The sequence below is a fragment of the Mytilus californianus genome, unplaced genomic scaffold (genome assembly GCF_021869535.1).
Source record: "Mytilus californianus isolate M0D057914Y unplaced genomic scaffold, xbMytCali1.0.p SCAF_3, whole genome shotgun sequence".
Taxonomy (NCBI): Eukaryota; Metazoa; Mollusca; class Bivalvia; order Mytilida; family Mytilidae; genus Mytilus; species Mytilus californianus.
Window position 1 is genome coordinate 72763392 of NW_026262679.1, and position 26993 is coordinate 72790384.

General features: G+C 31.0%; 1 protein-coding gene and 1 long non-coding RNA gene across 2 annotated transcripts; both read right to left on the reverse strand.

Moving 5' to 3' along the window:
- Window positions 1-1696: 1696 nt before the first annotated feature.
- Window positions 1697-16909, reverse strand: LOC127735038 (melanotransferrin-like). The gene is made up of 14 exons (XM_052245127.1): window positions 16793-16909; window positions 13138-13276; window positions 12323-12453; window positions 11809-11931; window positions 10808-10966; window positions 9688-9863; window positions 8644-8956; window positions 7839-8085; window positions 7343-7458; window positions 6883-6999; window positions 5599-5772; window positions 4952-5146; window positions 4311-4386; window positions 1697-3826 (listed from the first exon to the last, which is right to left on the reverse strand). Exons 1-14 carry the CDS (start codon window positions 16851-16853, stop codon window positions 3577-3579), a joined length of 2277 nt encoding a protein of 758 aa, XP_052101087.1. The 5' UTR covers window positions 16854-16909; the 3' UTR covers window positions 1697-3576.
- Window positions 16910-18959: 2050 nt separating this feature from the next.
- On the reverse strand, window positions 18960-24219 carry LOC127735039 (uncharacterized). Its single transcript, XR_007997950.1, has 3 exons — window positions 23759-24219; window positions 22494-22639; window positions 18960-19065 (listed from the first exon to the last, which is right to left on the reverse strand). It is a non-coding gene; the product is annotated as an uncharacterized LOC127735039 (long non-coding RNA).
- Between the last annotated feature and the right edge of the window lie 2774 nt (window positions 24220-26993).

The following is a 26993-nucleotide window of genomic DNA, read 5'->3' on the forward strand; positions in this document are numbered from 1 at the left end:
ATATGAAAGGCCATTGATGACTAAATAAAATCAATTCACAAGAGAAAACCAGCAACCTGAAAACAATAAAAAAAAATTATGGCAGTAACCTATGACAACCACAGGTTACAGGCTCTTGGCTTGGTCCATGTTATACATTTATAAACAAAATAAATAAAGAATGTGTCGATGGGACACAGATAATGCCCTCACTTGCATATAACGTTATAAAGTGACATAACTAGAGAACTGTAAAAGTGATGCCACCCAAATTGGAACTTGATCTAATGTTTTATGGTAATAAGCATTGTGTAGAAGCTTCATAACATTTGGTTTAGGCAACCTAAAGTTAGATAATGGAAACAAAAAATTCAGCAATTTTTCCATTTATAAAGGGCATAACTCAAGAATGGTAAAAGTGATGCCACCCAAATTCAAACTTGATCCAAGTTTTGTGGTAATAAGCATCGTGTATAAGTTTCAGAACATTTGTTGAGGCAAAGGAATGTTGAGAGTGCAGAAATGAAAAATTCAGCATATTTTTTCATTTATAAAGGGACATAACTCCAGAACGGTAAAAGTGATGACACCCAATTTTAAGCTTGATCTGTGTTTAGGTGATAATAATCTTAGTGTACAAGTTTCGTAACATTTGGTCTAGGGAAACTCAAGTTATAGAACGGAACCCAATTTCGGGAAGTACGGACAAGGATAAACCTTAATGCCCCCTCTGCTACGGCAGGGGCATAAAAAACCCAAATAAATGTAAAATTCTCTACCATCTTTGAAATGTCAAAAAGCACAATAGAAATTGGCCCAATAGCAGCATTACATAATGATCAGCTAGTGAAAGCTTACTCAAAAGACTTTCTTTGATGAAATAATTAATAGTTTAACATTTAAACAATTATATATTCAATTAATGCATTACTTGGTTTGCAGACTAGGGATAGCTAATGGTACTGTCCAAACCATTTAACTTTGTACACATAGTCACACTGTTCCATTCATGTTATATAAGCTATTCTAAAAGTTGAAATGAAATAAATTTGTATTGGTTAAGCAGATGGATATCTGTAATTCGTCATCTATAGACCTCTTTCTTCACCTTGGAAATGCAAGTCTGATTTATTTGTCTTGCAACTGATCAGTTCCATTCAAATTCTATCAAAAGTCATTGAAAATACTTGTTGTTGCACATTAAAAATACAGAGGTCATGTAATGTCAGTAGCTCATACAAACCATGAGATTAGGAAAAGATCCAATCAACTACCATGTTTGTCTAGTTCTTAGCACTCGTACTCAATCTCTATTTGTACAACTTTATATGACTGCATTACAAGTATTTGCATTGATATGAAAGGCAATCAAATATGAATATTCAAAAGGTATTGCCATCTATATTTCATATAGACACAAACATATTTCAAAGAGCATCAAAACGTCCATCTGTTTCAAATTCAACAGACACTCTGTTAAAATTTCTAGCTGAGATGGAACATAGAGGTTTCTGGCTGATTCTTTTTTAATCTTTTGTCCAAGTGATAACAAATTTTGTCTGTAATGGCCCATGGGTTAAAGAAAACTTGTATGATTTTGAGGTCACTAAGGTCAAATATCAAGGTCACAGCAGCAATTGGGCCAAAAAGCAGTCTTACCTCTTTCAGATGATAATCTGACACAAGAGTAAGTGGTGTAATTATAAAAAGATAAATATCTGGTTTATTCTTTATTAAATTATGGAATGGAATTAATGTAATCATCTCTTCTAAACACTATGATGATATGAAAAGTTGTAAAGTTTCAATATAAAAATATTATATAAAATATGTCCAAGTAAATTTGATATGCTCAGAAATGTACATACAATTATGAATATAAATGGAATGTAAACTTGATATGTTTCAATCACACAACCACTTAAAATCACTTTTGGAATTTGAAAAATATAAAATGAGTGCGACAGTAAATGCTTAAAAAGAAATTCCTATTGATTCATTAAAATATTGATAACAACTCATGTCTAACTTAATTCTGTGGTGTGATACATAGTTTTATTCAACTCCCATAAAGTATAAAACAACCTTTTTATGAGTTCATTTTGGGATGGCACAAACCACCAACTTTCAACAAAATAAAATATTTGTGGAGGAGAAAGTAAAAAACTGAATGCTCAGTAGAGAGATTTTTTTGTTATGGATTTGTGAACAATTTCTTTCTTTCATATGCAGAAAAAATATTAACTGTGGCTTGTCTTTCCCTCTTTTTATTTTTTTAAACAAAGGGAATTTTTTAAGTGTATAATAAGACTTAAATTTTATAATGTTCTAGATAGAATCCAGTGTAAATATTTTGTCAGGATCTCACCAATATGAGAAATTGATATTTACATATAAAAAAGTAATAAATGGGAGAAAGGCATAAGCTCACTGACAAGTGTGATCTATTTTCAACTGGATTTCATTATATTTTTATGAAAGCTTCTTTTACAATACAGGCACTTTTCTAAATATGTCTTCTTCATAAAAATATTCAAAACTTAAATTTGTAAGCTAAAAACAAAGGCTACATTTATGATATCATTTTAACACACCCTCTTATTAAGAATAAAACTTCTGTACAGTAACAATGGAATAAAATTTAACCATATCATTCACAACCATTCACTGTTCTGGTATACATAAAAACAGACATGGCACTTCTTGATATATTAATGATGTAGATTAAACAGGTATATATATACACTTTTTCAGTCTTATTTACAAATTAGGTCCTTGTGTGCTTGGAGTTGTCTTACTTTAAATCTGTCTTATTTATTTCATTTATCCAAAATCTTACTTACATAACTGGATTTTATATATTCTTATAATATAGGTTCATAGATTATTAAAAGCTTTCAATGTTTCAGTGACATGATGTCATTATCAGAACTTATACTAAACATCCATAAGACATGGTATTAAACAGAGAAATCATTTATTGTAACTATATTGCCTGTGGTGTTCTGAAAGTCTACATGTTTTTCACCATAAAAAATTTCATACTAGATTTTGTAAGAATTATTGACAATATGAATAAATGAGAACAGAATCTTTTCAGACATTTACATAAAGGGGACAACACATAGTTTATACAAGTACATACACATTATCTACAAATTTTACATTAAAAAAATATATACATTTTTATAAAAATTACTTAACATTATTACAAAGATTTTAAAAAATTATTCAAATATCAAAAATGTTGCTACTTAAATTTTATCATCTTATAAATGATAAATGATTGAAATTAAGATTTGTTCTTTCCAAAATAATAGAAGACATGCATGGGTTTTATATTTTCAATTCTGGTCTGCCACAAGAAATGAAGATTCATCATAATAACAAAATAATTGTGCATTGACTGCAATTTAACATTTATTTATATATACTCCATGCACAAACAAAAGAAATTAGTTTTCATATCAATTAAAGTTTAAAATAACTTCTAAATATGCATAGTTATTTCCCAAACAGATTGCAGTAGATTACAATATATACATCCTGGTCATGATATTTACAAATGATGTTGATTTCTGTCACCTCACATGTCAATCATACAAAGATCCTTATTATGCTAATAACAGTTATCAGATACACAGGAATTAGACTTGTCTTTGGTGCACTTCCTACTGCTACACATGTAAATTTCTGTAACCTTTCTGCTTGCACTATGAAGTCACGCCCGAGGTAGGATGAAAAAGTGTTACGGCTATCAGGCACCCTAATAAGTCGAACTGTATCATCTGTAAACATGAGATCGTTGTACCAGGTACCAGAGTCAAACATGTGGAAATCTCCCTCACTGAGAATAAAAAAATACAAGAAATTCATAATTATATGCATATATTTGGTAAAGCTAATTAAGCGGATATGTTTGGCGTAAGATAGGCAAAATTATCCACAATAAATTGACCACCAGTAGTCTCTTCTTTATGTTTACTTGTGTTATTAGGTTGCTGTCTCATTAGTATTTACCTTACATCTACTCTTATTTCCACCTTTCATATTTCTTAATTGTTTGATTTCTTATAAAATAGTGAAACTGGAGATCAATGAACTGATATTTCTTTTTTGGCAAACATTTTTGTGTAAACTAAAGTTACTCCTCCCCTTATATTTTTCCTCCCTACTTGTGTAGACAATATCCCTTTCTTAAGGGTGCAGTGTTAGAATCAAAAGTCTGCTATTATCAAGGAGGCTAAAATACTTCCTGAAGAAGAGCTTTTGTATAAAATCAAATAAAATTTTGTATAATCATGACCACAAAAAATTAAGTATACACTTACGTATCTGAGGAGAAAAACTGCTGTCCATAATTCAACAGCTGCCAATATATGTTTACATCCTCCTCTGACTTGTGTTCTGAAAGTAAGTGAAAAATTACAGAACTATCATATATAGAAACATTTAACTTTCATCTGATATAATCAATCTCTGAAAATGTTTTGGGCAACATAATTTTCAAATAACTCATTTGGGAATTTTATTTCTTCAATTAATATACAGCAATAATCTTCAACTTCCATATGAGGAGTATGTTTTTGAGTATTTTCTAATTTTATCTTTCCTGTTAAATTTTTCACATAAATTTCTAATATGTACAAAATTTGATACATCAAAAACTTAACCATCTAGAGCTGGGTAATAATTTTGAAAGAAGACAAAACAATCATACAATTTGCACCTTATTGTTTTTAAAGTTCTGCATTTTTAGGTGCTGTATATCATACAAAGTTTTGACTCAGAGGTAACATAAACATCTGTAATTGATGGTTAAAAATGGGTTTTATTTAATAATGGTCCTTACTCATTGCCTAGAGAAGGCCTGTTTGAAATCAAGAACTAATCTGGTGATATGAGATTTTTACTTGCTGACTAGTGAAATTTACACATCATCCAATCAATGTAACTAAATTACATAACATACTTCCTGTAACAACAGCATTAGAAGGCAATTTGCCCAAGTGACAAGTTCTCCATTCATCAATAGGTTTACGTGTTCCATCTTTACACATCAACTCATAATCATCAGATCTTCTGTTTCTGGCCCAGATGGCATGATTTCGTGCATCAGTATTGTCTCTTACAGTCAAATGTCTCACAAACGCTACATCTCCTCCATCTAGAAAATAATTATATTATTATGTATAATTGTGAAATTAAATTTCATACTATACTTTGTAATTTCTGCATTTTCCTGACCTTATGAAACTTGTCCTTTGCAATTGACTATGAATGTTTAATCTCTTCTAGAGTAATGAATTTGGTGGAAAAAATTTTCTTCATGGTAACTTTTGTATGTCCTGATCAACTTTTCCTGAAATCCTTGCAATGTGAGCGGAATTTTGAACAATCAAATCAAATTCACTCAGATTGAAATAAACCAACTCTTGCTTCATTACTGCATTGTTGTCCTTGTTCTAAAAGAGAACTCTTCTGCTCTGAAATTCTTAATGTATCACAGATCAAATCCTGAATTTTAACAGTTGCCTTTGTATTCAAAGTGTAAACAAGCTTGAAATACAGCAATTTATAGAAATTTTATCATTCTCAAACATAAAACTTGATACATACTTTCTACAAGACAACGGAAAGCTCCTGTGGCACCATAATACTGTTCTATCTGATTCCTCTGACACTTTTTGTAGCCACCAGCAGCACATGCTTCACATAAGCTTATAGGATACTGGTTAGGATTGTACTCAGAATCCAGTGCTCCTGGTATGCATGTTCTAATAAACAGCTGACCTGGAATTGTAATCAAAAGTATTTAAAAAATTTAACCGCATTACAAAGCTTACAATTAAGTATTTTAACATTTGGTGAAATACTGTTTTTATATCTGTAATGAAAATCAGAAAATTCTGCAACATTGCATCAGGAAATAACATATTTAGGAAATCAAAGGATACGTTTTCTCTAATTCTCCATGCATTTAAATCACTTCTATCCAGTTGCAAATATTTCCGATAAACCACATGCTGATGAAATCGTCGTTTGTTATTTTCTGCCAATTATTTTCTGAATGTTATACTCTTTTAGTTTCTCATTAAACCTTTAGAGACATAGTATACCATTTTATTTCATTCTTTATGTTAGTAATCCAATTTTGTTAGTTGAATTGTTAAATGTTCAACCAGCTTAATAATCATCATTTCAATTGAATGTGACATTCTAATTTGATGTACAATTTTGCAACAAAACAACAAGGAATTAAAAATGTTCACAAGAGGAGTGCACTAAATGTTTCCTTAAAGTAATTTTCAACTAAGTATATTTGAAATGGAGCATAAAAATAAAATAATTGCAGCATTTTGAGTTTGTAATTCTGTTCATTTGAATTCTAATTTTCAACAGACCATTTCATTTAGGCACATATTGCATACATATGCAATTTCATGGGGGAAAAAGAAACATTTGCAGTGTTTCTGATTCCTGACAACCCTTTTTTCTCTAACAAATGTTTTTGGTACTAAATGTACATATAAATTGGTTTGACCACTAGATAGTATATCTTGTCATTGGGTTGCTGTCACTTTGACATATATCACAATTTTTTTTCATATTGTATAAGGCTTTCTTGTGTGCATTATAGTTGATTTACAGGATGAAACATTACCAAAAAAATCTTCAATGGAAAAAAAAACTTTTCTATCAACTATGTTTAAATCAATTCCTTTCATTTCAATAATATTCCATATTCATATAAATAAAGCATTTTTATTAAAATATAACCCTCTAAACCTATCCTACTAAGAATAAGCTAATTGCTTTTATAAAATGAAAAGCTTAAATTCTTTTATGACAGAATTTTAAATATCTTGTTCAAAAATATTTTTAAACGACTAGGATACATACCAATATTTTCAAATATACTACAGTACTGTGGAACAAACTGTTCTGTTTCTATAAATATACTGACAGGAACAATCCATCCATCACCTCTACCCATTCCTGCCATACAGGCTCTCTTGTCTACAAATAGTTAATTACAATTATCTACACCTCAAACACAAAGTTTTATTTAACTAAAAACAGGTTTTACATGTATACCATGTCACACTGTTTTTTTCATGCAGGTCAATTTGAGCCCTTTGATTTTAAATATGTATGTCTTTCTGTTGAAACAAACAATAAATTAAACACAGTTTTTCAGAACAAAATTCTCAAAACTGTAGCATATTTCAATAAAAAATACTCATAGCAATAAAACATTTTCATCAACCTAAAAATTACCTACAACGTTATCACAATGTTGTCAACCAATCAATGTTTTACAGTTGATCTTTTTTTTGCATAAAGTTTTTCAAGTACATACCTTTAAGGTTAAACAAGGTCATGGTAGGATTTCTTTTCCAGGCTGCAGCCACAACATAAAAGGAGGCATCCATATTTCCATAATCCTCTGCTGCTATAGGTTTTAAACCATATTTTCTAAAAATACAAACACAAGTCAAAATCGTGTTCTTAGAAATTTGTGCTGCATACCTGATATCAGGCCATGTTTGATTTGAGTCATACTGTAGGCAAATATTTGTTTTTTGGGTTGTTTATAGTTTATTTGAAACTGACACACTTCATAAAAGCAACTATACTTCAAAGGACATTTAACATTCCACAATGGAACAATTCATTTATAATCCAATGTGCAGTTGCTTTTAAAATAATACAAATCTATAATTGTTTCCTAAAGCCAAAGAAACAAATGGCAAAAATCATGATTGTTATATTGCTAAATCTCTCAAACTTAATTTTAAAAGGCCAAAAAGTACATCGCATGATTTTACACCAAAAAGCATTTTGAATATACATACTCTCCTGCTAAATAAACATCTCCAGAATCTAATGTCATCATATCTGCATCCCCGTCAGCAATCAGCTGCATACAATGGTCTGCACTTTTACCCAATACACAATCCAGCTTTGGCTTCAAATCTTTAGCTCCAAATGCCATCATCATGTTCTCACATTTAGCCTTCTCACCACCAGAGATCACACACCATTTAGCATAGTTCAATGGGCATTGGTTCAACTTTTCAATATTGTCATAAAACTTGGCATCTAGTGTAAATAAACAGAATTAAATAAACTGCAATATATATTAAAATCATAAATACACTTATCAACAAAGACGATATTTTAAAAGTATTTCTAAATGCAGGACAACAGTTAAGAAACGTTGCATTTACAGCTATCTATTGACTTCCTTCAAATATAAGTAATAGGCTAATAAAATTACAACCCCAAATGATTTTTTTTTCAGGACACAGGAGGTAAATAAAACAATTCTAGACCGTGATCTCATACAACAACTGTATCCTTTGACCCTTAGATCTAAACTGTTCCCTGCAAATTTTGGCTTTTACAATTTGGTCTTCAGGTCAAACAAAGCAGATGTAGATGTTGTTCAAGAATCAATAACTGTATCCGTTCATCTTTTTTCTTTTAAACATGGCATTGTCGGCCTTTTTTTAACTGGGTTTTTTTTTATTGTCCACTATGGTTTCTTCTACTTTTTTCTAGTTATATATTCTATCATCGATATGTACTGCAGTAATCAGATAAATATCTAGTTTTATGGCACTGCAAACCTAAAGGAGGTAATTTAAATTTACTCACCAACCCATTTGTAATATGTGTCTTTGTCTCCTACATCTACTAGTTCCTGGGTTGTGTCTGTAAAAAGTAAGTTTCTCTGACCTCCGTATCCAAGCCATGAATCAGAACTAAACATGTTAAATAAGCTTACGTATGGTTTTCCTACACCAAACCATTCTGATGCTTGCAGTAGAAATTGTTTATAAGCAGCTCTAGTTTGTATGTCTTTTAATGCTGATGTCATGATTGTGTTTGCAGGAATACTTCCATAATTACAATTCTTGTAGTCTTGAATGTCTCTTGTCCCACCATTAGGACATAATAAGACAAATTCCTGAAATATGAGAACAGATTTGAATTTAATTTAATTATACCAAAATAAAATTCATTATACATTTTTAAACTTTTAAATAAGGAGCACCTATCTATTTGCACCTCACATGCCATCTTCCTTAAGTGCATCTATGTCACTGTTGCTGAATAATAAATAAACTGCAAATTAAACAAATTTGTCAGGAAGGATCAAAGCCTTTTTACTGTATCAATAAACAAAACAGGTTCATTTTACAAAAGACAGCAACTACTGAAATACTATTTTCACTACTGTTGACTTTTTCTGCTGTTTACTTTTAACTGTATTGTCACTTTTCTTTATTACAGATGGGAAACTAATCGGCATCAGTATATAGTCAATACTTCTTTGTGACAGCAAGTGGCATGTGTCTTTGGATAAATGTTTAAAATATTACATTCATGATCATTGGACAAAATAAAGTATAGAGATGAAAACTCTGTATAAATTTGCTATACAGTAAAGTACTTATGCTTCCAATATAATGAGTAAAAAAATACTTAGTTGTAAATGTGACAGCTAAGAATGATAAATGACGGTGAGGATTAATAATATGAAATGACATTTACAGTCTTACAGTATATAGGTTGGACCTTGCATTTGTCAATTTTGGGTCTACAGGCCAGTTTAATTTTGAGCTCTGGCAAATTACATCACATTTAAACATGCTAAAAGCATTCAATTACAAAAGTAAATTTCAAAATGTTACTTACAGAGGAAGCATTGTTTGTTAAATGTATCAAAGTATCATGACGAAGGAAAGCTACATCTCCATCACCATTCTGTAAACAACGGAAAGCACCATCATATCCAGCACTGGGATCTTTTGTAGAACATTTAGTTCCAGATGTTCCTTTACATAGCTGACAAATCTCTGTTGGATTGTTACCTGAAAGATCACAATTTTAAAAGTTTTGTAAATCAGTAATTCATAACTTCACATAATACAAAGAAATCACATGACACACTTCTGTCTTCCTATTTTTTATTTTTTTTTAGGTATCACTTTTTCACGAGTTTCTATTTATTGAACTCAGAGGCAAACTTGGATTATTTCCTGCAAGGAAATGCAATATGACTTCATAAGAACTATCAATTTCTACCATAAACTTACATTTTTTTGGAAAATATAGTAGATGTAGTACATTTTTTTATGTATGTTCAAAGGTTGGGTCATCTGCAATATTTTTTATAAAAGGAATCCAAACTGGAAAACTTACTGATTGCATGGAGTTTGAAAATGCATCTAAGTATTTTATTTCCTATGTTCTATTCCTAATATTGTCAACCTGTTCCTGTCTTTGTCCTTTGCCTACCTAATGGATAATTGTCTCATTGGCAATCATCACATCTCCTTATTCGTATGATGTTGATAGTTTTAATTCAAATTTGCTGAGCAGTATTGAAGATCTTTTTTTCAAACAATGAAGATAACCCATAAGAACTGGAACAAATGTACTAGCAGAGCTTACACATAAAGTTTCACTGCAATATAGAGTTTAGTCAAAATTGACTGACTAGGTTCAGAAAAATGCAAATAAATATAAATATGACAGAGCTAATCATAGTTTATGCAAAACAAAGCATTCATACATATTTCTTATCCAAAAATTTTGGTTTTAACAGTATGAATGCTTTTATATTATTGATTTGTTAATTACCAACATGGTGATAACTAATAAATGGTGCATTAATTTACTGTCACGGGTAAGGGCACATGAAATCTGGGGTTTATTTTTGTCTTGGTTGAATCTAAATTAATTTGATCTTCCAAAATTCAAAAATATCAATCGAACTGTTGCCAAATAACAGCTAAACCCTAGCAGTACCTACCAAATGGATTATAGAAAGAAGTAAGAGCTCCAGGTAAACACATGTTATGGAAGAAATCTGTCACAGCCTTCACCACAGCATTACATTCTGTCACTTTAATATCACCATTCTGTAACATTACACTGATAGGGTATAGCCACCCTGCTGCTGTTCCAATACCTTTAATATAAAATTTTACAATTTTGTATCATTTTTTTTAAGATAAAGCCCTGGTTCCTTTTACTACAATAAACATGTCATTAGATTGTTCTGTGCTTGTAACCATCTTAAATGTTATATAATTTCTTGATTTATCTGTGATAAAAAAAAATTCTATTTTCATTAGAAAAAGGGTCATGTATACACAAAATGACTGTAAATCATTATTTAATCACCAGCAATCAATCTTCATCATTATTGATTCTTTATTTCTTATAAAACCAAGTAAATGGTACAAAGAAGACATTTTTACATATAATTACATACAGATTCTGTGCATGACAAGTTTGTACAAAACGAGCATAAAAAGAAGAGATCGATGATCACCCTGGAGAACATACCTCTGTATTGATAATTCTGATTAATTTACACAAATTTTTCAATACCAGAATATTTTTTATATATATGAAACAAATAAACTGCCGAATTTCAAAACATTTACTCAGCTAACATAAGTAAGGTTTAAGAAAAGCTCTTCTACTTTCTGTTAGAGCTGTACAGTTTAGAATATAGTGAAATTCATCACCTATCTCTCGAGAATTACAAAGTACATTACATTACGATTGCCCATAATTACAAAGAGTCATATTAAACTTAAAATTACCTCGAGTGTACAATAGAATCACTACTGCCGGTGAGTTTGCAAGACTAACAAAGAAAGAAATATCCAAAACAATATTCAGAATTTTTTACTTTATAAAATGGCTCTGTGGTCCTAGGGCAAAGAATATTTCTTAAGGGTCTATATGAAATATGTTGAAATGGGCCATTATAAAATGTAACCAAATCTTATCAGAGCTTACCTGGAAAACAAGCATTACTGCCCAACAGTCCATTCCCTAATTGTGTGCCAGTACCTGCACCACTTCCATAAATACTATTTCTCCTAACTACTGCTACAGAATAATAGTTCATACCATCATCACCTGGAAAAAAAACCTGATATGTGAGTATCATAAACGAAGTACAATTATCATAAATCATGATTGAGTACTAAATCACTTGTTCACAATTTACACTTACAAAAAACATGTTTTTCTCTTATGAAAGAGAGATCAAAAGAGATGTGGGGGTAAAGGTTAATAGTTCTGGGCCCGTATGCATAAAGCTACTTAAGTTAAGATATCCAATCGTAAAACTAATTTATCGTAGGACATGTAGAAAAATCTGTCCGTTCGGAACAAATCTTAACTTAAGTAGCTTTATGCATACGGGCCCTGACCTTTATGGAATTAGTTTTCTGCAGTGATTATGAAAAGTAGAAATGTATATGCAGTCAAGGGACATATTTTCTTTGTAGAAAAACTGAATATGTACCTGCAGTTGCTGCATATTTTTCTGCTACTATAGGCTGCATATTATGATATCTCCCAGCAAAATAACCTTGACCTGTATCTAATGCCATCATGTCAGCATTCCCATCCTGGATCATCTTCATACATTCAAATCTGTTAAATTAATAAATTATTCAAATAATGAATATTTGCCATTTTCATTCAATTTCAAGATTCATCTTCAGAATGAATCTATACAAAAAAAGGTGTTGCATCATGGGTACTTTATTATGAACTTTTTACAGCTTTAATGAGAATGATGAAGCTGTGTAATATAAATTCAAAGACAGGTGAATATCTGAATTGGTCCATTGGCATTATGGACTAAGATTTGCCACTACAATGTATCTAAAAATACAAACTGAAGTCTGAAGGTGGCAAAGTGCTTATTTTATATAGTACACCACATCATACAAAAATGAAATTTACTTATTATTACTTAAATTCCAACTTACACAATGTACAAGCTTATACAACACACAATAGGTGATCAGTAAAGGACCTTATATCCATCTCTCTGTCATTTAATGAATGACTGTAAAAACATGTTTATTGATGATTTAAGGTGAAAACACCAACAGAGATATTACAGAGTAAATCACCCACATCTACAAATGTTCAGTGAGAATGCACTAGCAAGAGTAAATTTTAAATTAAACTGAATCACTGCATGTATACTGTATTTACAAAGACTCAGTCAAATAAAAATATGAAAACAACACATTATAAATTTCATGCGTCCAATTTCCCGAAGATTCTATACTACGTAGATGAAACTGCTAATTTTGTAAAACTTACGTGTCAAATCCAACCACACATGAAAAATCAGGAATGACTTTGTTAATATCTGCATTTTTTATGGTTGTACTCTTGAGCGTGTTCTGAAAATTTTGACATTTTGCTTTCTCCGCATCAGTCGACACGCACCACCTTAAAACTGCAAAAAGTAAAGATTTACAATTAATGCAATGACTATTGAGCATGTTAATTGGCTTGTCCTTCGTCTGATATCTCATCGGAGGTTGTCTTAGTGTTTATGTCCTTTCACGAATTCTGTGTTGATGACACCAGGTACATTGTAATTAATATTCTTTGTAAAATTTTATTTGGGGTCTATCTAGTAGAATATTTATAGATTCTTTTCTTTGGTTTTATAAAAGGTTAAAGATAAGAGCAAATCTCAAAGCAACAATTATGAGACTTTTAAATTCTGACATAACAAAATTGAAAAAATAAAAGCATTCAACAATGATAATCATTGTTGTAGAAACTTCATGTACAAAAATGTAGAACAGTTTCTAAAAGGTTCTAGTTTAGTTAATTCATTAGGTCAAGTGGCCATCCTAATAAAGTCCCACAACTTGAAATTGGAATAATACTGTGTGAATTACAATTATACAAAACATCGTGTTTTGAAAGTTCCACCATGTAGAATATACCTGAGTCCTGTACATGTACTTTACTAAACCTTTATAGAAAATACCTTTAATAGCTTACATATAAAAATATGTGTAAAATGTTACAAACATATAATATTATAATGTGATTTGAGTGATGTGAAATCATTTACAAAAGGAGTGGTAAAGAGATGGGAAACAACCCTCACAGAACATGCATGATCATATAAAAAATAGACAACACACAGAACATTAAAATGCATTTGTAGAAAAAAACTCGATGGTTTTAAGATTCATATATAGTTTAATATACAATATACAATGTATTTGTCGCTATACATTTGTACCTACATGTAGATACAGCATCTCATCGAACTCAATCAATTTCTTTTTATATTAATATTAAAACTATTCGACCATAGCTTTGCTGGCCATTTACATACATGTATCTTTATTTATTTCTTGTTTACGTTGTACGCTACTTACATCAAATGGACCCTTGAAATACTAATTACCTTTACCCAAACCCTACAAGGCTCACATGATAAAATATTTATGCTGCATCAATGAAATTTGAGTTGTTCAAAATTTCTACATATGCATACTATTACACAACATAAAGGAGGTTTTAAGATATTCAAATCAATATCTTTTCCAATATTAAGAGATATCCTAGGCCCTTAACCTTATTGTATGAAATTGTTACACAAAGCTTATTTAAGTCCACACATGAAGGCATGTATATTTAGTTGGTGAATCATTGTTGGCAGGAATTTCACAGTAAAGGCTGCTGACTGTGATTGATTCAATCTAAAAATTTCTTTGTATTTAATTTGATAAAATATACCATAGAGTTGTAAATAAAGAGTCCTCACTGTAATCATCAGCAACAACTTTGTGGTGCTGTACAATGTACATACATGTAAATAAGCATCATCTCAGACATATCCAATATTTCTTTTTATAAACTTACAAATTGTAACAGGACAAATAGTTAAAAAGCAGCCTTTTTCATAAAATTTACACACCATAAACCTAATCACAAAAATATTGGTAGTACGGTACAGGTATGAACTTATTGAACTACAATGTAGTCTTATTCAAAAGAAATAAAAATTCTGTTACATTTTACAGCAAAACATAAATGTTTCATTACATTTTTTTTTACATGTTATCATATTCAGAATCAGACAATGAATTACGTTTGTACCAAATAAGCACATGCAACTGTTGAAAATCGTAAATTATAAACAGTGCAATGTTAAGAAATACGAGAACATTTTAAGATTAAGAGGTTGAAATAACAATGTGAAGTCAAAAAGGGATTTTTGTCCACATACCTGTAGCTGCAACTGGTAAGCATAGAAAGAAAACAAGATTTTGAAAAATACATACAACATTTCATTAGTTTCCTACAATTGTACATTTCATTCAAAACTTTCAGACATTAAAAGATTTTACATGTGAAGATATTTATTTTACAGTTATCTATGTCATGTTTGTGTGTTTTATACATGTAGATGAAGATACACATGCAAAGCAAATGGCATGAATTTGATGGTAAACCAATTATGCAAAAGTCAAATCTGTGAGACTTTTTTTCTTCAATTTCATTACCTTTGCCATAAATATAACCATGTGAAATAACATCACTTTAGGTGCATCCATCAACTTGTAATGTAATATCACATAACAGTTGTTTTAGGAAGGAATTTCATAAACAGTATATTCTACTTTTGTCAGTTTGTTTGTTTGGTGTAAGTAGCGAAATTGCAAAATAGGGAAATGAAAACCTTCTGTTGTGTTAATTTTGTCATTTAAAAGCGATAGCAAACAAAAACCAGTACAGCAATTATATGTTCATTTTAAGGCAAGGTAATAACAAATTTGAAACGCTATTGTGTTTTAAGTATACAGTGGAATCCCCCGTGTCCGTGAGGCTGGTGATAACACGCATAACCTTATTTTGTCATATCCTCAATGTAACGATGTTACATAAATAGAATTGTTCTTGTAATTGTTTTAGTTGTTTGAAGGGACAGAAAAAAATTTAATTTATAAGTTCAAGCATGAATTCATAATTGCAATCCCATGATTAACCATATTTAACCATTTTCAAATAAAAAATTGGGTTCATTCAACTTCATTTTATCAAACTGAAAAAAACTTTTGATCCGCATCCTTGGCAGTCTGTTTGGTTCAAACTGATCTGTATTTCGCAGTATAAAATCCTTCCTTTATTCAAAGTTAATGCATGAAATCACCAAACATAATAATGATATGAACAACGTTTACAAAATTGTTTCCCCCTGGTAATCCTTGAAGAAAATCTGCTGGTCCTCACTATTATTTCTATTGCAAAATACTAAAATTGTGTCAGTCCTAAGCAAAATTTTGGTGGTCAAATCCTTTGGACCATCACTTTTTCACAAACTCTGTATGAAGACCCGTCAAAACAGGAGTTTCCCTCATTTTGGACACACATTACACAAATTCTCAAGGGTGAAATCATATATTAAGAAGATTTGATGAAATTAAAGTATGTCATGAATTTGTTCACAATTTATTAGCCAATTATTGGTTTTAATGAGGTTTCAAAGTGAAGCCAAAAGTCTAAGGTGCGCAGACTGCATCATACATATTTTATTATTTATAAATACAACATACATGTATATTGTGTGAGTTTGAGTTAGCTTCAATAACTACAAAAGCATCTATAACTACTGTTATCAAATTTTAAATGTACACTTCTTCTTTTCAGCATAACCTGCAGTAGTTGTACCTAATGTTTTGGTACATGTAAAATATCACGAATTCTAGGTGAAGTAATTCATTTTATGCCCTAAATATGTGATCAAATTAGCCACAAGAAACTATAACTATAAGTAAATAGCATTATTAAGTAATTTCTGATTACATATTTTGAACTGGAAAATATTTTGGAAAGGCATGAATCATAACCCAAGTACAGGTGTAATCAGGTAACTTTGCAATCAATGTTTTACACTGATGTTTTTACCGAATAACCTGAAAGTATACGACGACACTTTACTTACACACAGAGGACTGTCCAAGAACAGTCTGAATCAAAACGTATAACAACAGGTTTCTTAACATTGTCACTTGAATTTAGATGCCATTTGCAGTGTTTGTCAACTTCCGTAATCGGTTAAACGGTTTTTACCTGTACTGCGCGCAATAATATAGAGCAAGAATTTGGTCTAAACTTTCTTACCTCTTTAAAAAACTGTAATTCAAAAACATCATTATTTGTAAAATTTATTGAAGACAATTTGAAAGTAATATGCATTAATACAAATAGAAATATTATGTTTAGCGTATTAATATTCATTTGACTGGTTTAAGCTCATCTATTTTAATCAAAGAACTGAAGTACTATAAGATCATATAAAACAAAAACAAAAAACTACGTGGCAGAAATCCATTACTAATAGTAAACCAATCTCGAGTTTTTTATGTCTTCTATGGGTGTACTATAACGATTAAAACGACAATAACAAGAGATTCTGGTAAAATCCCAACAGATTGGAAGCAGGCTATTCAGTAATGTTGTACATAAAAAGGTATAAAGCATAAAAGATTTATTTAAAGTCGGGTATACATATAACAATACAACATATATAAGCTCTGTAGAGCTTTTTACCGACATACACAATCATATATGATAAACACAAGACATAAAACACATAAAACAGAAAGCACCGTGATGATCATGCAAAGCATAAATACTGATATCAAGCACAGCAAATAATAATAATAATAATAATGAAAGAAAAGAGGTGGGTGTGTGCCAGTGAGACATTTTATGATATATATGGTAAATTAGAATGGTTAAAAGTGCACATTTACAATATAAATCAATTGTTTTAAAAACAATTGTTAAACGGTCTTTCCCCTCCGAAACATGATAAATTGGTTTTTTGCTTGGTTGGTTGGTTGGTTGGTTGGTTGGTCGGTCGGTCGGTCGGTCGGTCGGTCGGTCGGTCGATTGATTGATTGATTGATTGATTGATTGATTGCATGCATGGCACTTTTTCTGTGCGACGCAGCTAACTTAAATAACGCCTATTCTAACCGAACGTGACTGCGTACCTTGTACATCCCACACAGCCAAACGGACGCCTGAGATGTCCTCATAAAAATTGATCCTAGCATCATTCGTTTATAAATTTTCTCTAGTTTCTATGTTACCTCGGACTTCCATTTTTCATCTATTTGTTGTGTATGCATTTTGATTGAATTTGTAGGAAAACGGAGTAAATTTTATCTTGGAAGTTTTATTTTCCTTATTTGGATTCCCAGTTAACACAAAAACATTGTGTTTATGTTTTAAAAACATTTTGAAAAATGTTGTGAAAATATCGTAGAAAATATCAAAATCACGTTAAAATGTATGGCGCTAAAAATATTTTCAAAACATTTTCCATAACATGTCCAGGATATTTTTAAAACATCATTAAAACGTTTCTGAATTTTGTTGACAATGTTTGTAAAATGTTTTGTAAATGTTTTAAATATGCATGTTTATAAAATATCCTTGAAACATTTTTAAAACATAAAAAAAAATGTTTTTGCAGGATAAAATGTTGTGAAAATGTTTAAAAAACATTTTACAAAATGTTTTAATAATGTTCATATTCTCAAAACATCATTTAAATGTTATATGAATATCATTAGAAAAATGTTTCCTTACATCATCATTCAAATGTTTTATAAAATATTCAAAAAACATTTTAATCATGTCTGATCTGGGGGTGGGGAGGGGGGAGGCCTGGGTCCCCTTATGGAGCTACAATTATGGTTAATCTAATTCCACCTATTTCACTCAAACTTTGTCTAGTTTAGAGGGCCTGTGGCCCCTCTTTTCATAATCCTGGATCTGCATCTGAAAAACAACTGCTGTCATACTGATCTTTACCCCACATCTCCTTTTAATACAATTGTTTGTTGATTACAGTTGAATCTACATATATTTTGTTTACTTTTGTTGGATTGATGTATCATTGACATAACCCTATTTTTTGTAATACCTTGAACACGTAATAATTTGTCATGGTTTTTTTCTGATTTTAATCTTTGTGCATTTTTTTGAGAAGTATTTCTTGATCTCATGTTTGATCACATGTAGCATCGGACATTTTTTTTTCTGAAGTTTTTTGACTGTTTTCTTTGCTGCCTTAGTCAACACTATATAAGATAGAATTACAATTATAAATGCAAAACATTTATTCAATATTTTCGTATCACTGTTCTTTTTCAAAGTTTCTTTTGTTCCATTCTTTTTATTTCTTTTGACATCTGCTGGCTTCTGTAAAATAAAGTGTAAACAAATTAGTCCTTCTGTTTAGTGATTAATCGAGTGGAAATTCAGCTTATTTCATTGAATTACACAATAAACTATTTTTCTTCAATTTAATCCAGTGTTTTCACAAAAATAAAAGTGTCATCTAATCAGTGTTAATGGATTCAGAAGCAACAATTGTAGCTACTTTATCACGGCTGGTAATCTACACACGCAGAACAATTGGTTCTGCAATGAAAACCGTGAGAGGATTTTCCGGTTGTGCTTGAGTGGAGTAATTGTCATCGCTTCAAAAGGTATGTACATTTCTTAATTGCAATTTTCTAATTCAACTGATCAACATATTGAAAATCGGAGAATGCTATGCTGTGGTAAATACTTTAACGAAGAGATACATGTATCATTTACTGTTGTACATGGAGTTAAACTCCTACAAAATCAGTTGCCTCACGAGTAATTGCCTAAAAAAGTGACATTTAAATTTTGAAATGGTTCTATTAACAGACCTACAAGTTCAAATTTAGTTTTTTTTTCGGTTAATGGGTATTAATGTCGTTTTAGGCGGCGTGTACGCTGTCAGGTGTTGATAGACGTCTTAATAAATCTAAAAACTACAAATTTTCATTATTTCATGCGTGAGGGGATCGATTCTGATTGAGGACATCGTGAATGCGTGAGTGGACGTGAAATCATATCTTAATATCCAAGCTATGAGTCGTTGAACGTTGCCTAAATTTGGTTAGATTGTTCATGACAAAACACATTTGTGTGCATAAAAAAAAACCTATGAGATAGAATTTTGAAATAAATTGTGGGAAGATAGGTTTTATAATATGTTTTAAGACAAATAAAAAGAAAAAATGGTGTCAACGATTTTGTTTTCTTGCTACAAGTAAAAATTCAAATTTTCCCTATCAGCCCAGTATAAATTTTTTACTAAAAGAGTTATCTCCCCTTAAATTGGCTTATTTGAATAAAATTGATTCTAAAAACACAAAATTTGATATTTGTTTAAGGTAGATTCATGGTATACCGCCATCTTGGATTGTACTATCGCAGTACACAATCAGTCTAGTTATTTGCCCAAACCTGCAAATTTGTGAACAGATGTGCAATTTTATTGGTTAGACTGTTTATTTATATGAAGAAAACTTGCTGATTTATTGCAAAATATATAAACACATACCACACATTTTGTGTTTTAGAATCATTTTTTTTTTAACTAAGCCATTTAAGGGGCGATAACTCTTTTAGTAAACAAATTATACTGCACATTTATTCTAAAACCAGTTGTTGGCATGACACGGGTTATGTTCTTCTCATATATTTTATGGCGGTATAATACTAAACCCCTAACAGGAGGGATTGTGCCTGATATTCATATGATGAAGACATAATCTTTCAATCAGTTTAATTGAGGTCTAGAGCTGGCATGTCAGTAACTGCTAGTAGTCTGTTGTTATTTATGTATTATTGTCATTTTGTTTATTTTCTTTTGTTTCCTATTCTGACATCGGACTCGGACTTCTCTTATACTGAGTTTTACTGTGCGTACGTATACTGTTGTGTGATTGTTTTTTCTACATTGGCTAGAGGTATAGGGGAGGGTTGAGATCTCAAAAAACATGTTTAACCCCGCCGCATTTTTGCGCCTGTCCCAAGTCAGGAGCCTCTGGCCTTTGTTAGTCTTATATCATTTTTAATTTTAGTTTCCTGTGTATAATTTGGAGTTTAGTATGACGTCCATTATCACTGAACTAGTATACTTATTTGTTTAGGGGTCAGCTGAAGGACGCCTCCGGGTGCGGGAGTTTCTCGCTGCATTGAAGACCCATTGGTGGCCTTCAGTTGTTGTCTGCTCTATGGTCGGGTTGTTGTCTCTTTGACACATTCCCCATTTACATTCTCAATTTTATGATAGGGATTTTTTTTATCTTCACTTGCAACAAGAAAACAAGTTCGGTGACACCATTTCTTATTTTTATTTTCTTAAAACATACAACAAAACCTATCTTCTCTCAATTTATTTCAAAATTCTATCTCATAGATTTCTTTTTATGCACAAAAATGTGCTTTTCATGATCATTCTAAGCAAATTTAGGCAATTTTCAACGACTCATAGCATGAAAAAAAAGCACTGTGACCCATCTTTTTTATAATATTTTTTGAAAAGAGCATAGTAAAATCTTCGTTTTGGCAAAGTATAAGAAAATTCTATCTCGGGGAACATATACCGATGATCTACTTTATACAATAAATCACCAAGTTTTATTTATATGAATATACAGTCTTACCAATAAATTGCAAATCTGTCTCCAAATTTGCAGATTTGGGCAAATAACTAGACCGATTATTATTATTATTTAAAAAAATATCAAATTTCGTGTTTGAGAATAATTTTTTTCAAATAAGCCAATTTAAGGGGAGATAACTCTTTTAGTAAAAAATATATACTGGGCTGATAGGGAAAATTTGAATTTTTACTTGTAGCAAGAAAACAAAATCGTTGACACCAGTTTTTTATTTTAATTTTTCTTAAAACACTTTATAAATCCTATCTTCCCACAATTTATTTCAAAATTCTATCTCATAGTGTTTTTTTTTTTTTTTTTGCACACAAATGTGTTTTTTCATGAACAATCTAACCAAATTTAGGCAACTTTCATTGACTCATAGCTTGGATATAAAGATATGATTTCACGTCCACTCACGCATTCACGATGTCCTCAATCAGAATCGATCCCCTCACGCATGAAATAATGAAAATTTGTAGTTTCTGGATTTATTAAGACGTCTATCAACACCTGACAGCGTACATGCCGCCCAAAACGGACATTCATACCCATTGACCGAAAAAAAACTAAATTTGAACTTGTAGGTCTGTTAATAGAACCATTTCAAAATTTAAATGTTACTTTTTTAGGCAATTTCTCGTGGGGCAACTGATTTTGTAGGAGTTTAACTCCATGTACAACAGTAAATGATACATGTATCTCTTCGTTAGAGTATTTACCACAGCATAGCATTCTCCGATTTTCAATATGTTGATCAGTTGAATTAGAAAATTGCGATTTAGAAATGTACATACCTTTTGAAGCGGTGACAATTACTCCACTCAAGCACAACCGGAAAATCCTCTCACGGTTTTCATTGCAGAACCAATTGTTCTGCGTGTGTAGATTACCAGCCGTGTTTATACATCTGTAGAGTTTGGGGTGTATTATTATTACAAAAGTGTAACCGTAGATTTCACCAGTTTATAAAATAAGACATGTATACTGTAAACTACAATTTTCTCAACTTAGAGTAGCCAGCCATGTAGGGCCTGTAACATTTTCTTGGTCTTACAAAAAAAAAAAAAGTTTCGTAATGGTTATTGTATATTTTAGCGCAAATACATGTACTATAGATTGAGGATTTTAAAGAATAAATACCTTCATAAAATTTGCTCCTCCAGGATGGTTTGAATCATTTCTAAGCTTAAATTCTTCTATATAATCCCCATTTCCATTCTCAATTTTAATCTGCATTTCTAATAATCTATCCTAAATTTTGGTATGTCTAATCATGCTAATTGATCCTACAAAAGTTAAAATAAACAAAATAAATAAAATACAGGTAAGAAAAAGTCACATTGTATTAGTCAGCTACAAAGGCCACAACATTCAAAAATAAACAGCTGCGCCATGAGCGCATGATACGCCAGTCGCATTTTTCGAAGAAAAAAGTTCAATCATTTCTCAATGTCAAATCAGAAATTCATGAAAATTGAAAGGGAGCTTGAGTCTATAGATATAAACTATTCACCAAAGTTTAGAGAACTGCTGAAAGCGTTTTTGAATTATTGTCGGAAAACTAGAAAATCCACGCTATTTTTAATGAATAAAACTCCAGAACTCGGAAACATAAAATCTAAAATTTAAAAAGTTTTATTCAAATTGGTTAAAGCATTTATGAGTTAATGTCCGACATGTTGACGACAGACATACGGACAACGGTATACCATAATACGTCCCATAAACGGGCGTATAATTAAAGACAATTCAAACAATGAAACTAATGGCATAATTTATAAAACAAATATGTCAGAAATGAACCGACAACTACTAAATCAAACTTCTGTCTTGGGACCGGCACATAAATAATTATCTGGCCTTGGGCTGGGCTGTAGGGCTAAACACAAATGTACAAGTTACATAAACAATATATTATAGCACAGGGGTGCGTATCATAGATATTTTAGGGCGGAAATATATGCCAGTCGACTTGTATGCGTTATATATTGTGTGTTTATAGCTAACCATTGCGTGTTTGAGATTCCCTTGACTAGTAGATACGTAGCCAGCGATTGAGCTAAGGAAGTACTGCTTAAATAGCTCAGTCTGTTAAAGCCAACAAAGCGTCAAAGGGCTGACTTGTAACACAGAACTTTTCAGACATGCTCACTGGTTACAAGTGATTACATTTATGAATTTTAAAATCATATAAATAACCCTTAAGTTTAACCCCTTTTGTATAATTCGTAATGTTCACTGGACATAAACATCATAACATCTAGGTAGACTAAATCATCACCCCCCTTTTTGCATTGTGCTTGCTTACACTCGTATTAATTCTTGGAATATATTAATAAAATTAACCAAGATATTTCCAGAAGCATAACAATGTTTTATAAATGTGAACTAGTGTCATATCTTACCAGTTTTAACGCATGATAAGGTTATTCTTTATTTTGTACGTTTGTCGTTTCCTTTGTCTTTGTTTACAGCATGGTAAATAAAACTTCCGGTTACTGGTTTCCAAAATTGCTTCGGATCATGTTCGTTGGTCATCGGGAACAGTTAGATTTTAAATGTGTAAACTTTTGTTGTCGGTACTGGAACAGAAAATCCGGAAAATAGCAATACGTGCACTGTAAAAGGCTATATATGGGAAGTACCGCTTCAATCACTGTCATTTGACGATTTGATGAAATAAAGTTTTTCTTCCATAACCTAAATTAATGTTTGCAAAATATTGTTTAAACATTTTCTATTAAATGTTTTTAGGTAAATGTATTCATAATATTTTTTTAAAATGTTGTTAAAATATTAGCAACAAAATGTTTTATAAATTCATTTTCTCAATATTAAATGCGTAACGTTTTTTAAATGTTTTTGGGTAAATGTATTCAAAATATTATTTTAAAATGTTGTTAAAATAATAGTAACAAAATGTTTTATAAATTCATTTTCTCAATATTAAATGCGTAACGTTTTTAAAATGTTTTCATCAAATATTATGAAGAAATGTTGTTAAAATATCTTAAAGGCATGTTATTAAAACATTTCATGAAACATTTTTTAGAAAATGTTTTAAAAACATCGCAGCAATATTGTTAAGAATGTTTTACTCATATGCTTTTAAAATGTTTTTCAGAGGTAGAACGTACATATCTTCTGAACATTTCTAAAACATTCAAACAAAATATCTTTAAAAATGTCATTGAAAACATTTTCATGAATATTCTTACATCATTGTAAAAACATTTTCAAAAAATGTTTTAAATAAATGTTTTTAAAATACAAGAAAAAATATCTACATAACATCACGAAAATATTTTTTCGACAACGTTTTGAGACGACATTTATACAACCTTATAAAAATGTTTTGAAAATGTTTTGTGCTACCTGGGTATGGAATGTTTTATTCTAAATTTAGGTCCGCGTGCGAGATGGTGTTGTGAAGTCACGTGACCCTCGAATATATATGTCCGGAGTTTCAGGGGAGACCGTTGAACAGAGCACATGTGTACTGATCGGACAAACATGATCACTTTTGGTTTTATTATTTACAGGTCATTGATGAGGGATCATGCATGCATCTTACGTACACATGTTTACGGGAGCACAGATTTGTATTTCAATGCATGATTAAAAAATTTGGTTGTAGGATTTCAGCAATATTTACGATTTTTCTACGTCATTGAATTTTATTTCTCAATCAAGCGGACCGCGTCTAACGGGAACATGAATTGGAGCCGATTTTTGCAGGAATGAATTTCTATTTAAGAAGTTTGTACATCAGAAGGATTGCATTTTTTACAGTAAAATGTACAGGACTGAACTTCAAGGCGAAATGGGATTCCTCAAAGTAGAAGAAAAAAAAAAAAAAAAAAAGGGGGGGGGGGGGGGAGGGGAGGGGAGGTGGAGGATGGTGGACCTTGGTTGATAAATTAAGATAAGATGCATGTATACATCATGATAGCTGCAAAGTTTGAGGCTATAATTAGTTCATTTTGTTCATTTTACTATTTCAGTGACATGGAACCCCTAAAACAGTGACGCGTACCATTTTGACAAAAACTTTCCAGTTATATCATGTCGCGACTAACATTTTGGTCAAATTTTGTTTATACGGCTTACGGTTTACGTGTTACAAAAACATAACGACAAATTAATTTGGTAAAGGCAGATAACTCCTTTAAGATCTCACTGGATCGCTTCGATCCAAATTAGGCAAAAATTCCTGAGGATGTAACGAACAATTCAGAAAAAGAATTTTGTCGATATCTTTTTTTGTTACGAAGGAGATGCACACCCTTGATAAACAGTGAATAGGGAGATAACTCTTACAAAGATAATTGTTCGGCTTAGCAGGGTGAAATTTAAAAGCGCATAAACTATACGATACAATATGAGAAATATCATAGCGACATATTGCGAAACAAACATTTATCGCAAGAACAAAATTTGGCGGAAGAAAAAAAAAAAAAAATAATAATAATAATAATCAGAACAAATACAATAGGTCTTTCCACAGAAAAGTGGAAAGACCTAATAATAATAATAATAATAATAATAATAATAAATACTTTATTTAAAGAGAGTAAAATCAGTTAGTACAATACTAATCTCCCCTGATCCCCTCTCAAAATATAATAATATAATAATATGATATATTCATGATATACATACATACAGCTTTTTATGCAAAACAAATGATGAAAAACATACAGATTCGTTTCATGAACATATTTTCTTAATGATGTACAAGACAAATATATGGATTTTTAGAATATAGATAAATTTCTGTGATAATCATTATTTGGTTGGTTTTACATGTTGTATATGAATCTGATAATAAGCTTTTTTGTTCCAGAAACACGAAATTATGATACCTTTGTTTGAACTGTTCTATCTTTTCTATCTTTTTTTATTTCTACAGGAATAGCAGTTAATGAGCAAATTAAAGCATATAAAGCAAACATAAAATGCAGACAAACTGACATTCATGCAGTAGCTATTAAGCACTCATTCAAGCATTTAGAACACAAATAAAAAAAAGTATGCAACAAATATATAAAAGCCAGAGTATACAAGATGTATAAATGTTCTACAGCTCACTGGGATCTGCAGGAGGAACACTGACACGAACTCACGCGGCCCTCCCAATTTCTTCCCTCATATTATTCAGCAGTTAGTTCCAGAGTTTGCCTCCTGCATATCTGAATGAGTGCAGCCCATGCGTAGTTGTCCTTACCCTGGGAACATCAGCTATATTGTCATTTCTGAAAGAGTAACCACAGTTTTTAATTTCAATAAGTTCATGTGAATACAGTGGACATTGTTTATTAACAATTGTATACACCTCTATTGCTATCATTCTAATTGTACTGATTTTTAAAAGGTGACAAGCATAACGCTATAAATTATAGTCCAGTTTCACTAACTGCAATATGTTGTAAAATTTTGGAAGTATTTTAACAAGTAACATCCGAAAACATCTTACAAATTAAAGAAACTTTGTGAGAACGCTCACATACCCCACGCTCCCACATTGTCTCACCAGATTCCTAAGTTCAAAGACTCATAACTCCTACAAAAACACTTGATAAAAATTTCTTGAAAATGTCCACATCTACATATTATGTCCTAATTAACTAAAAAGTTTCA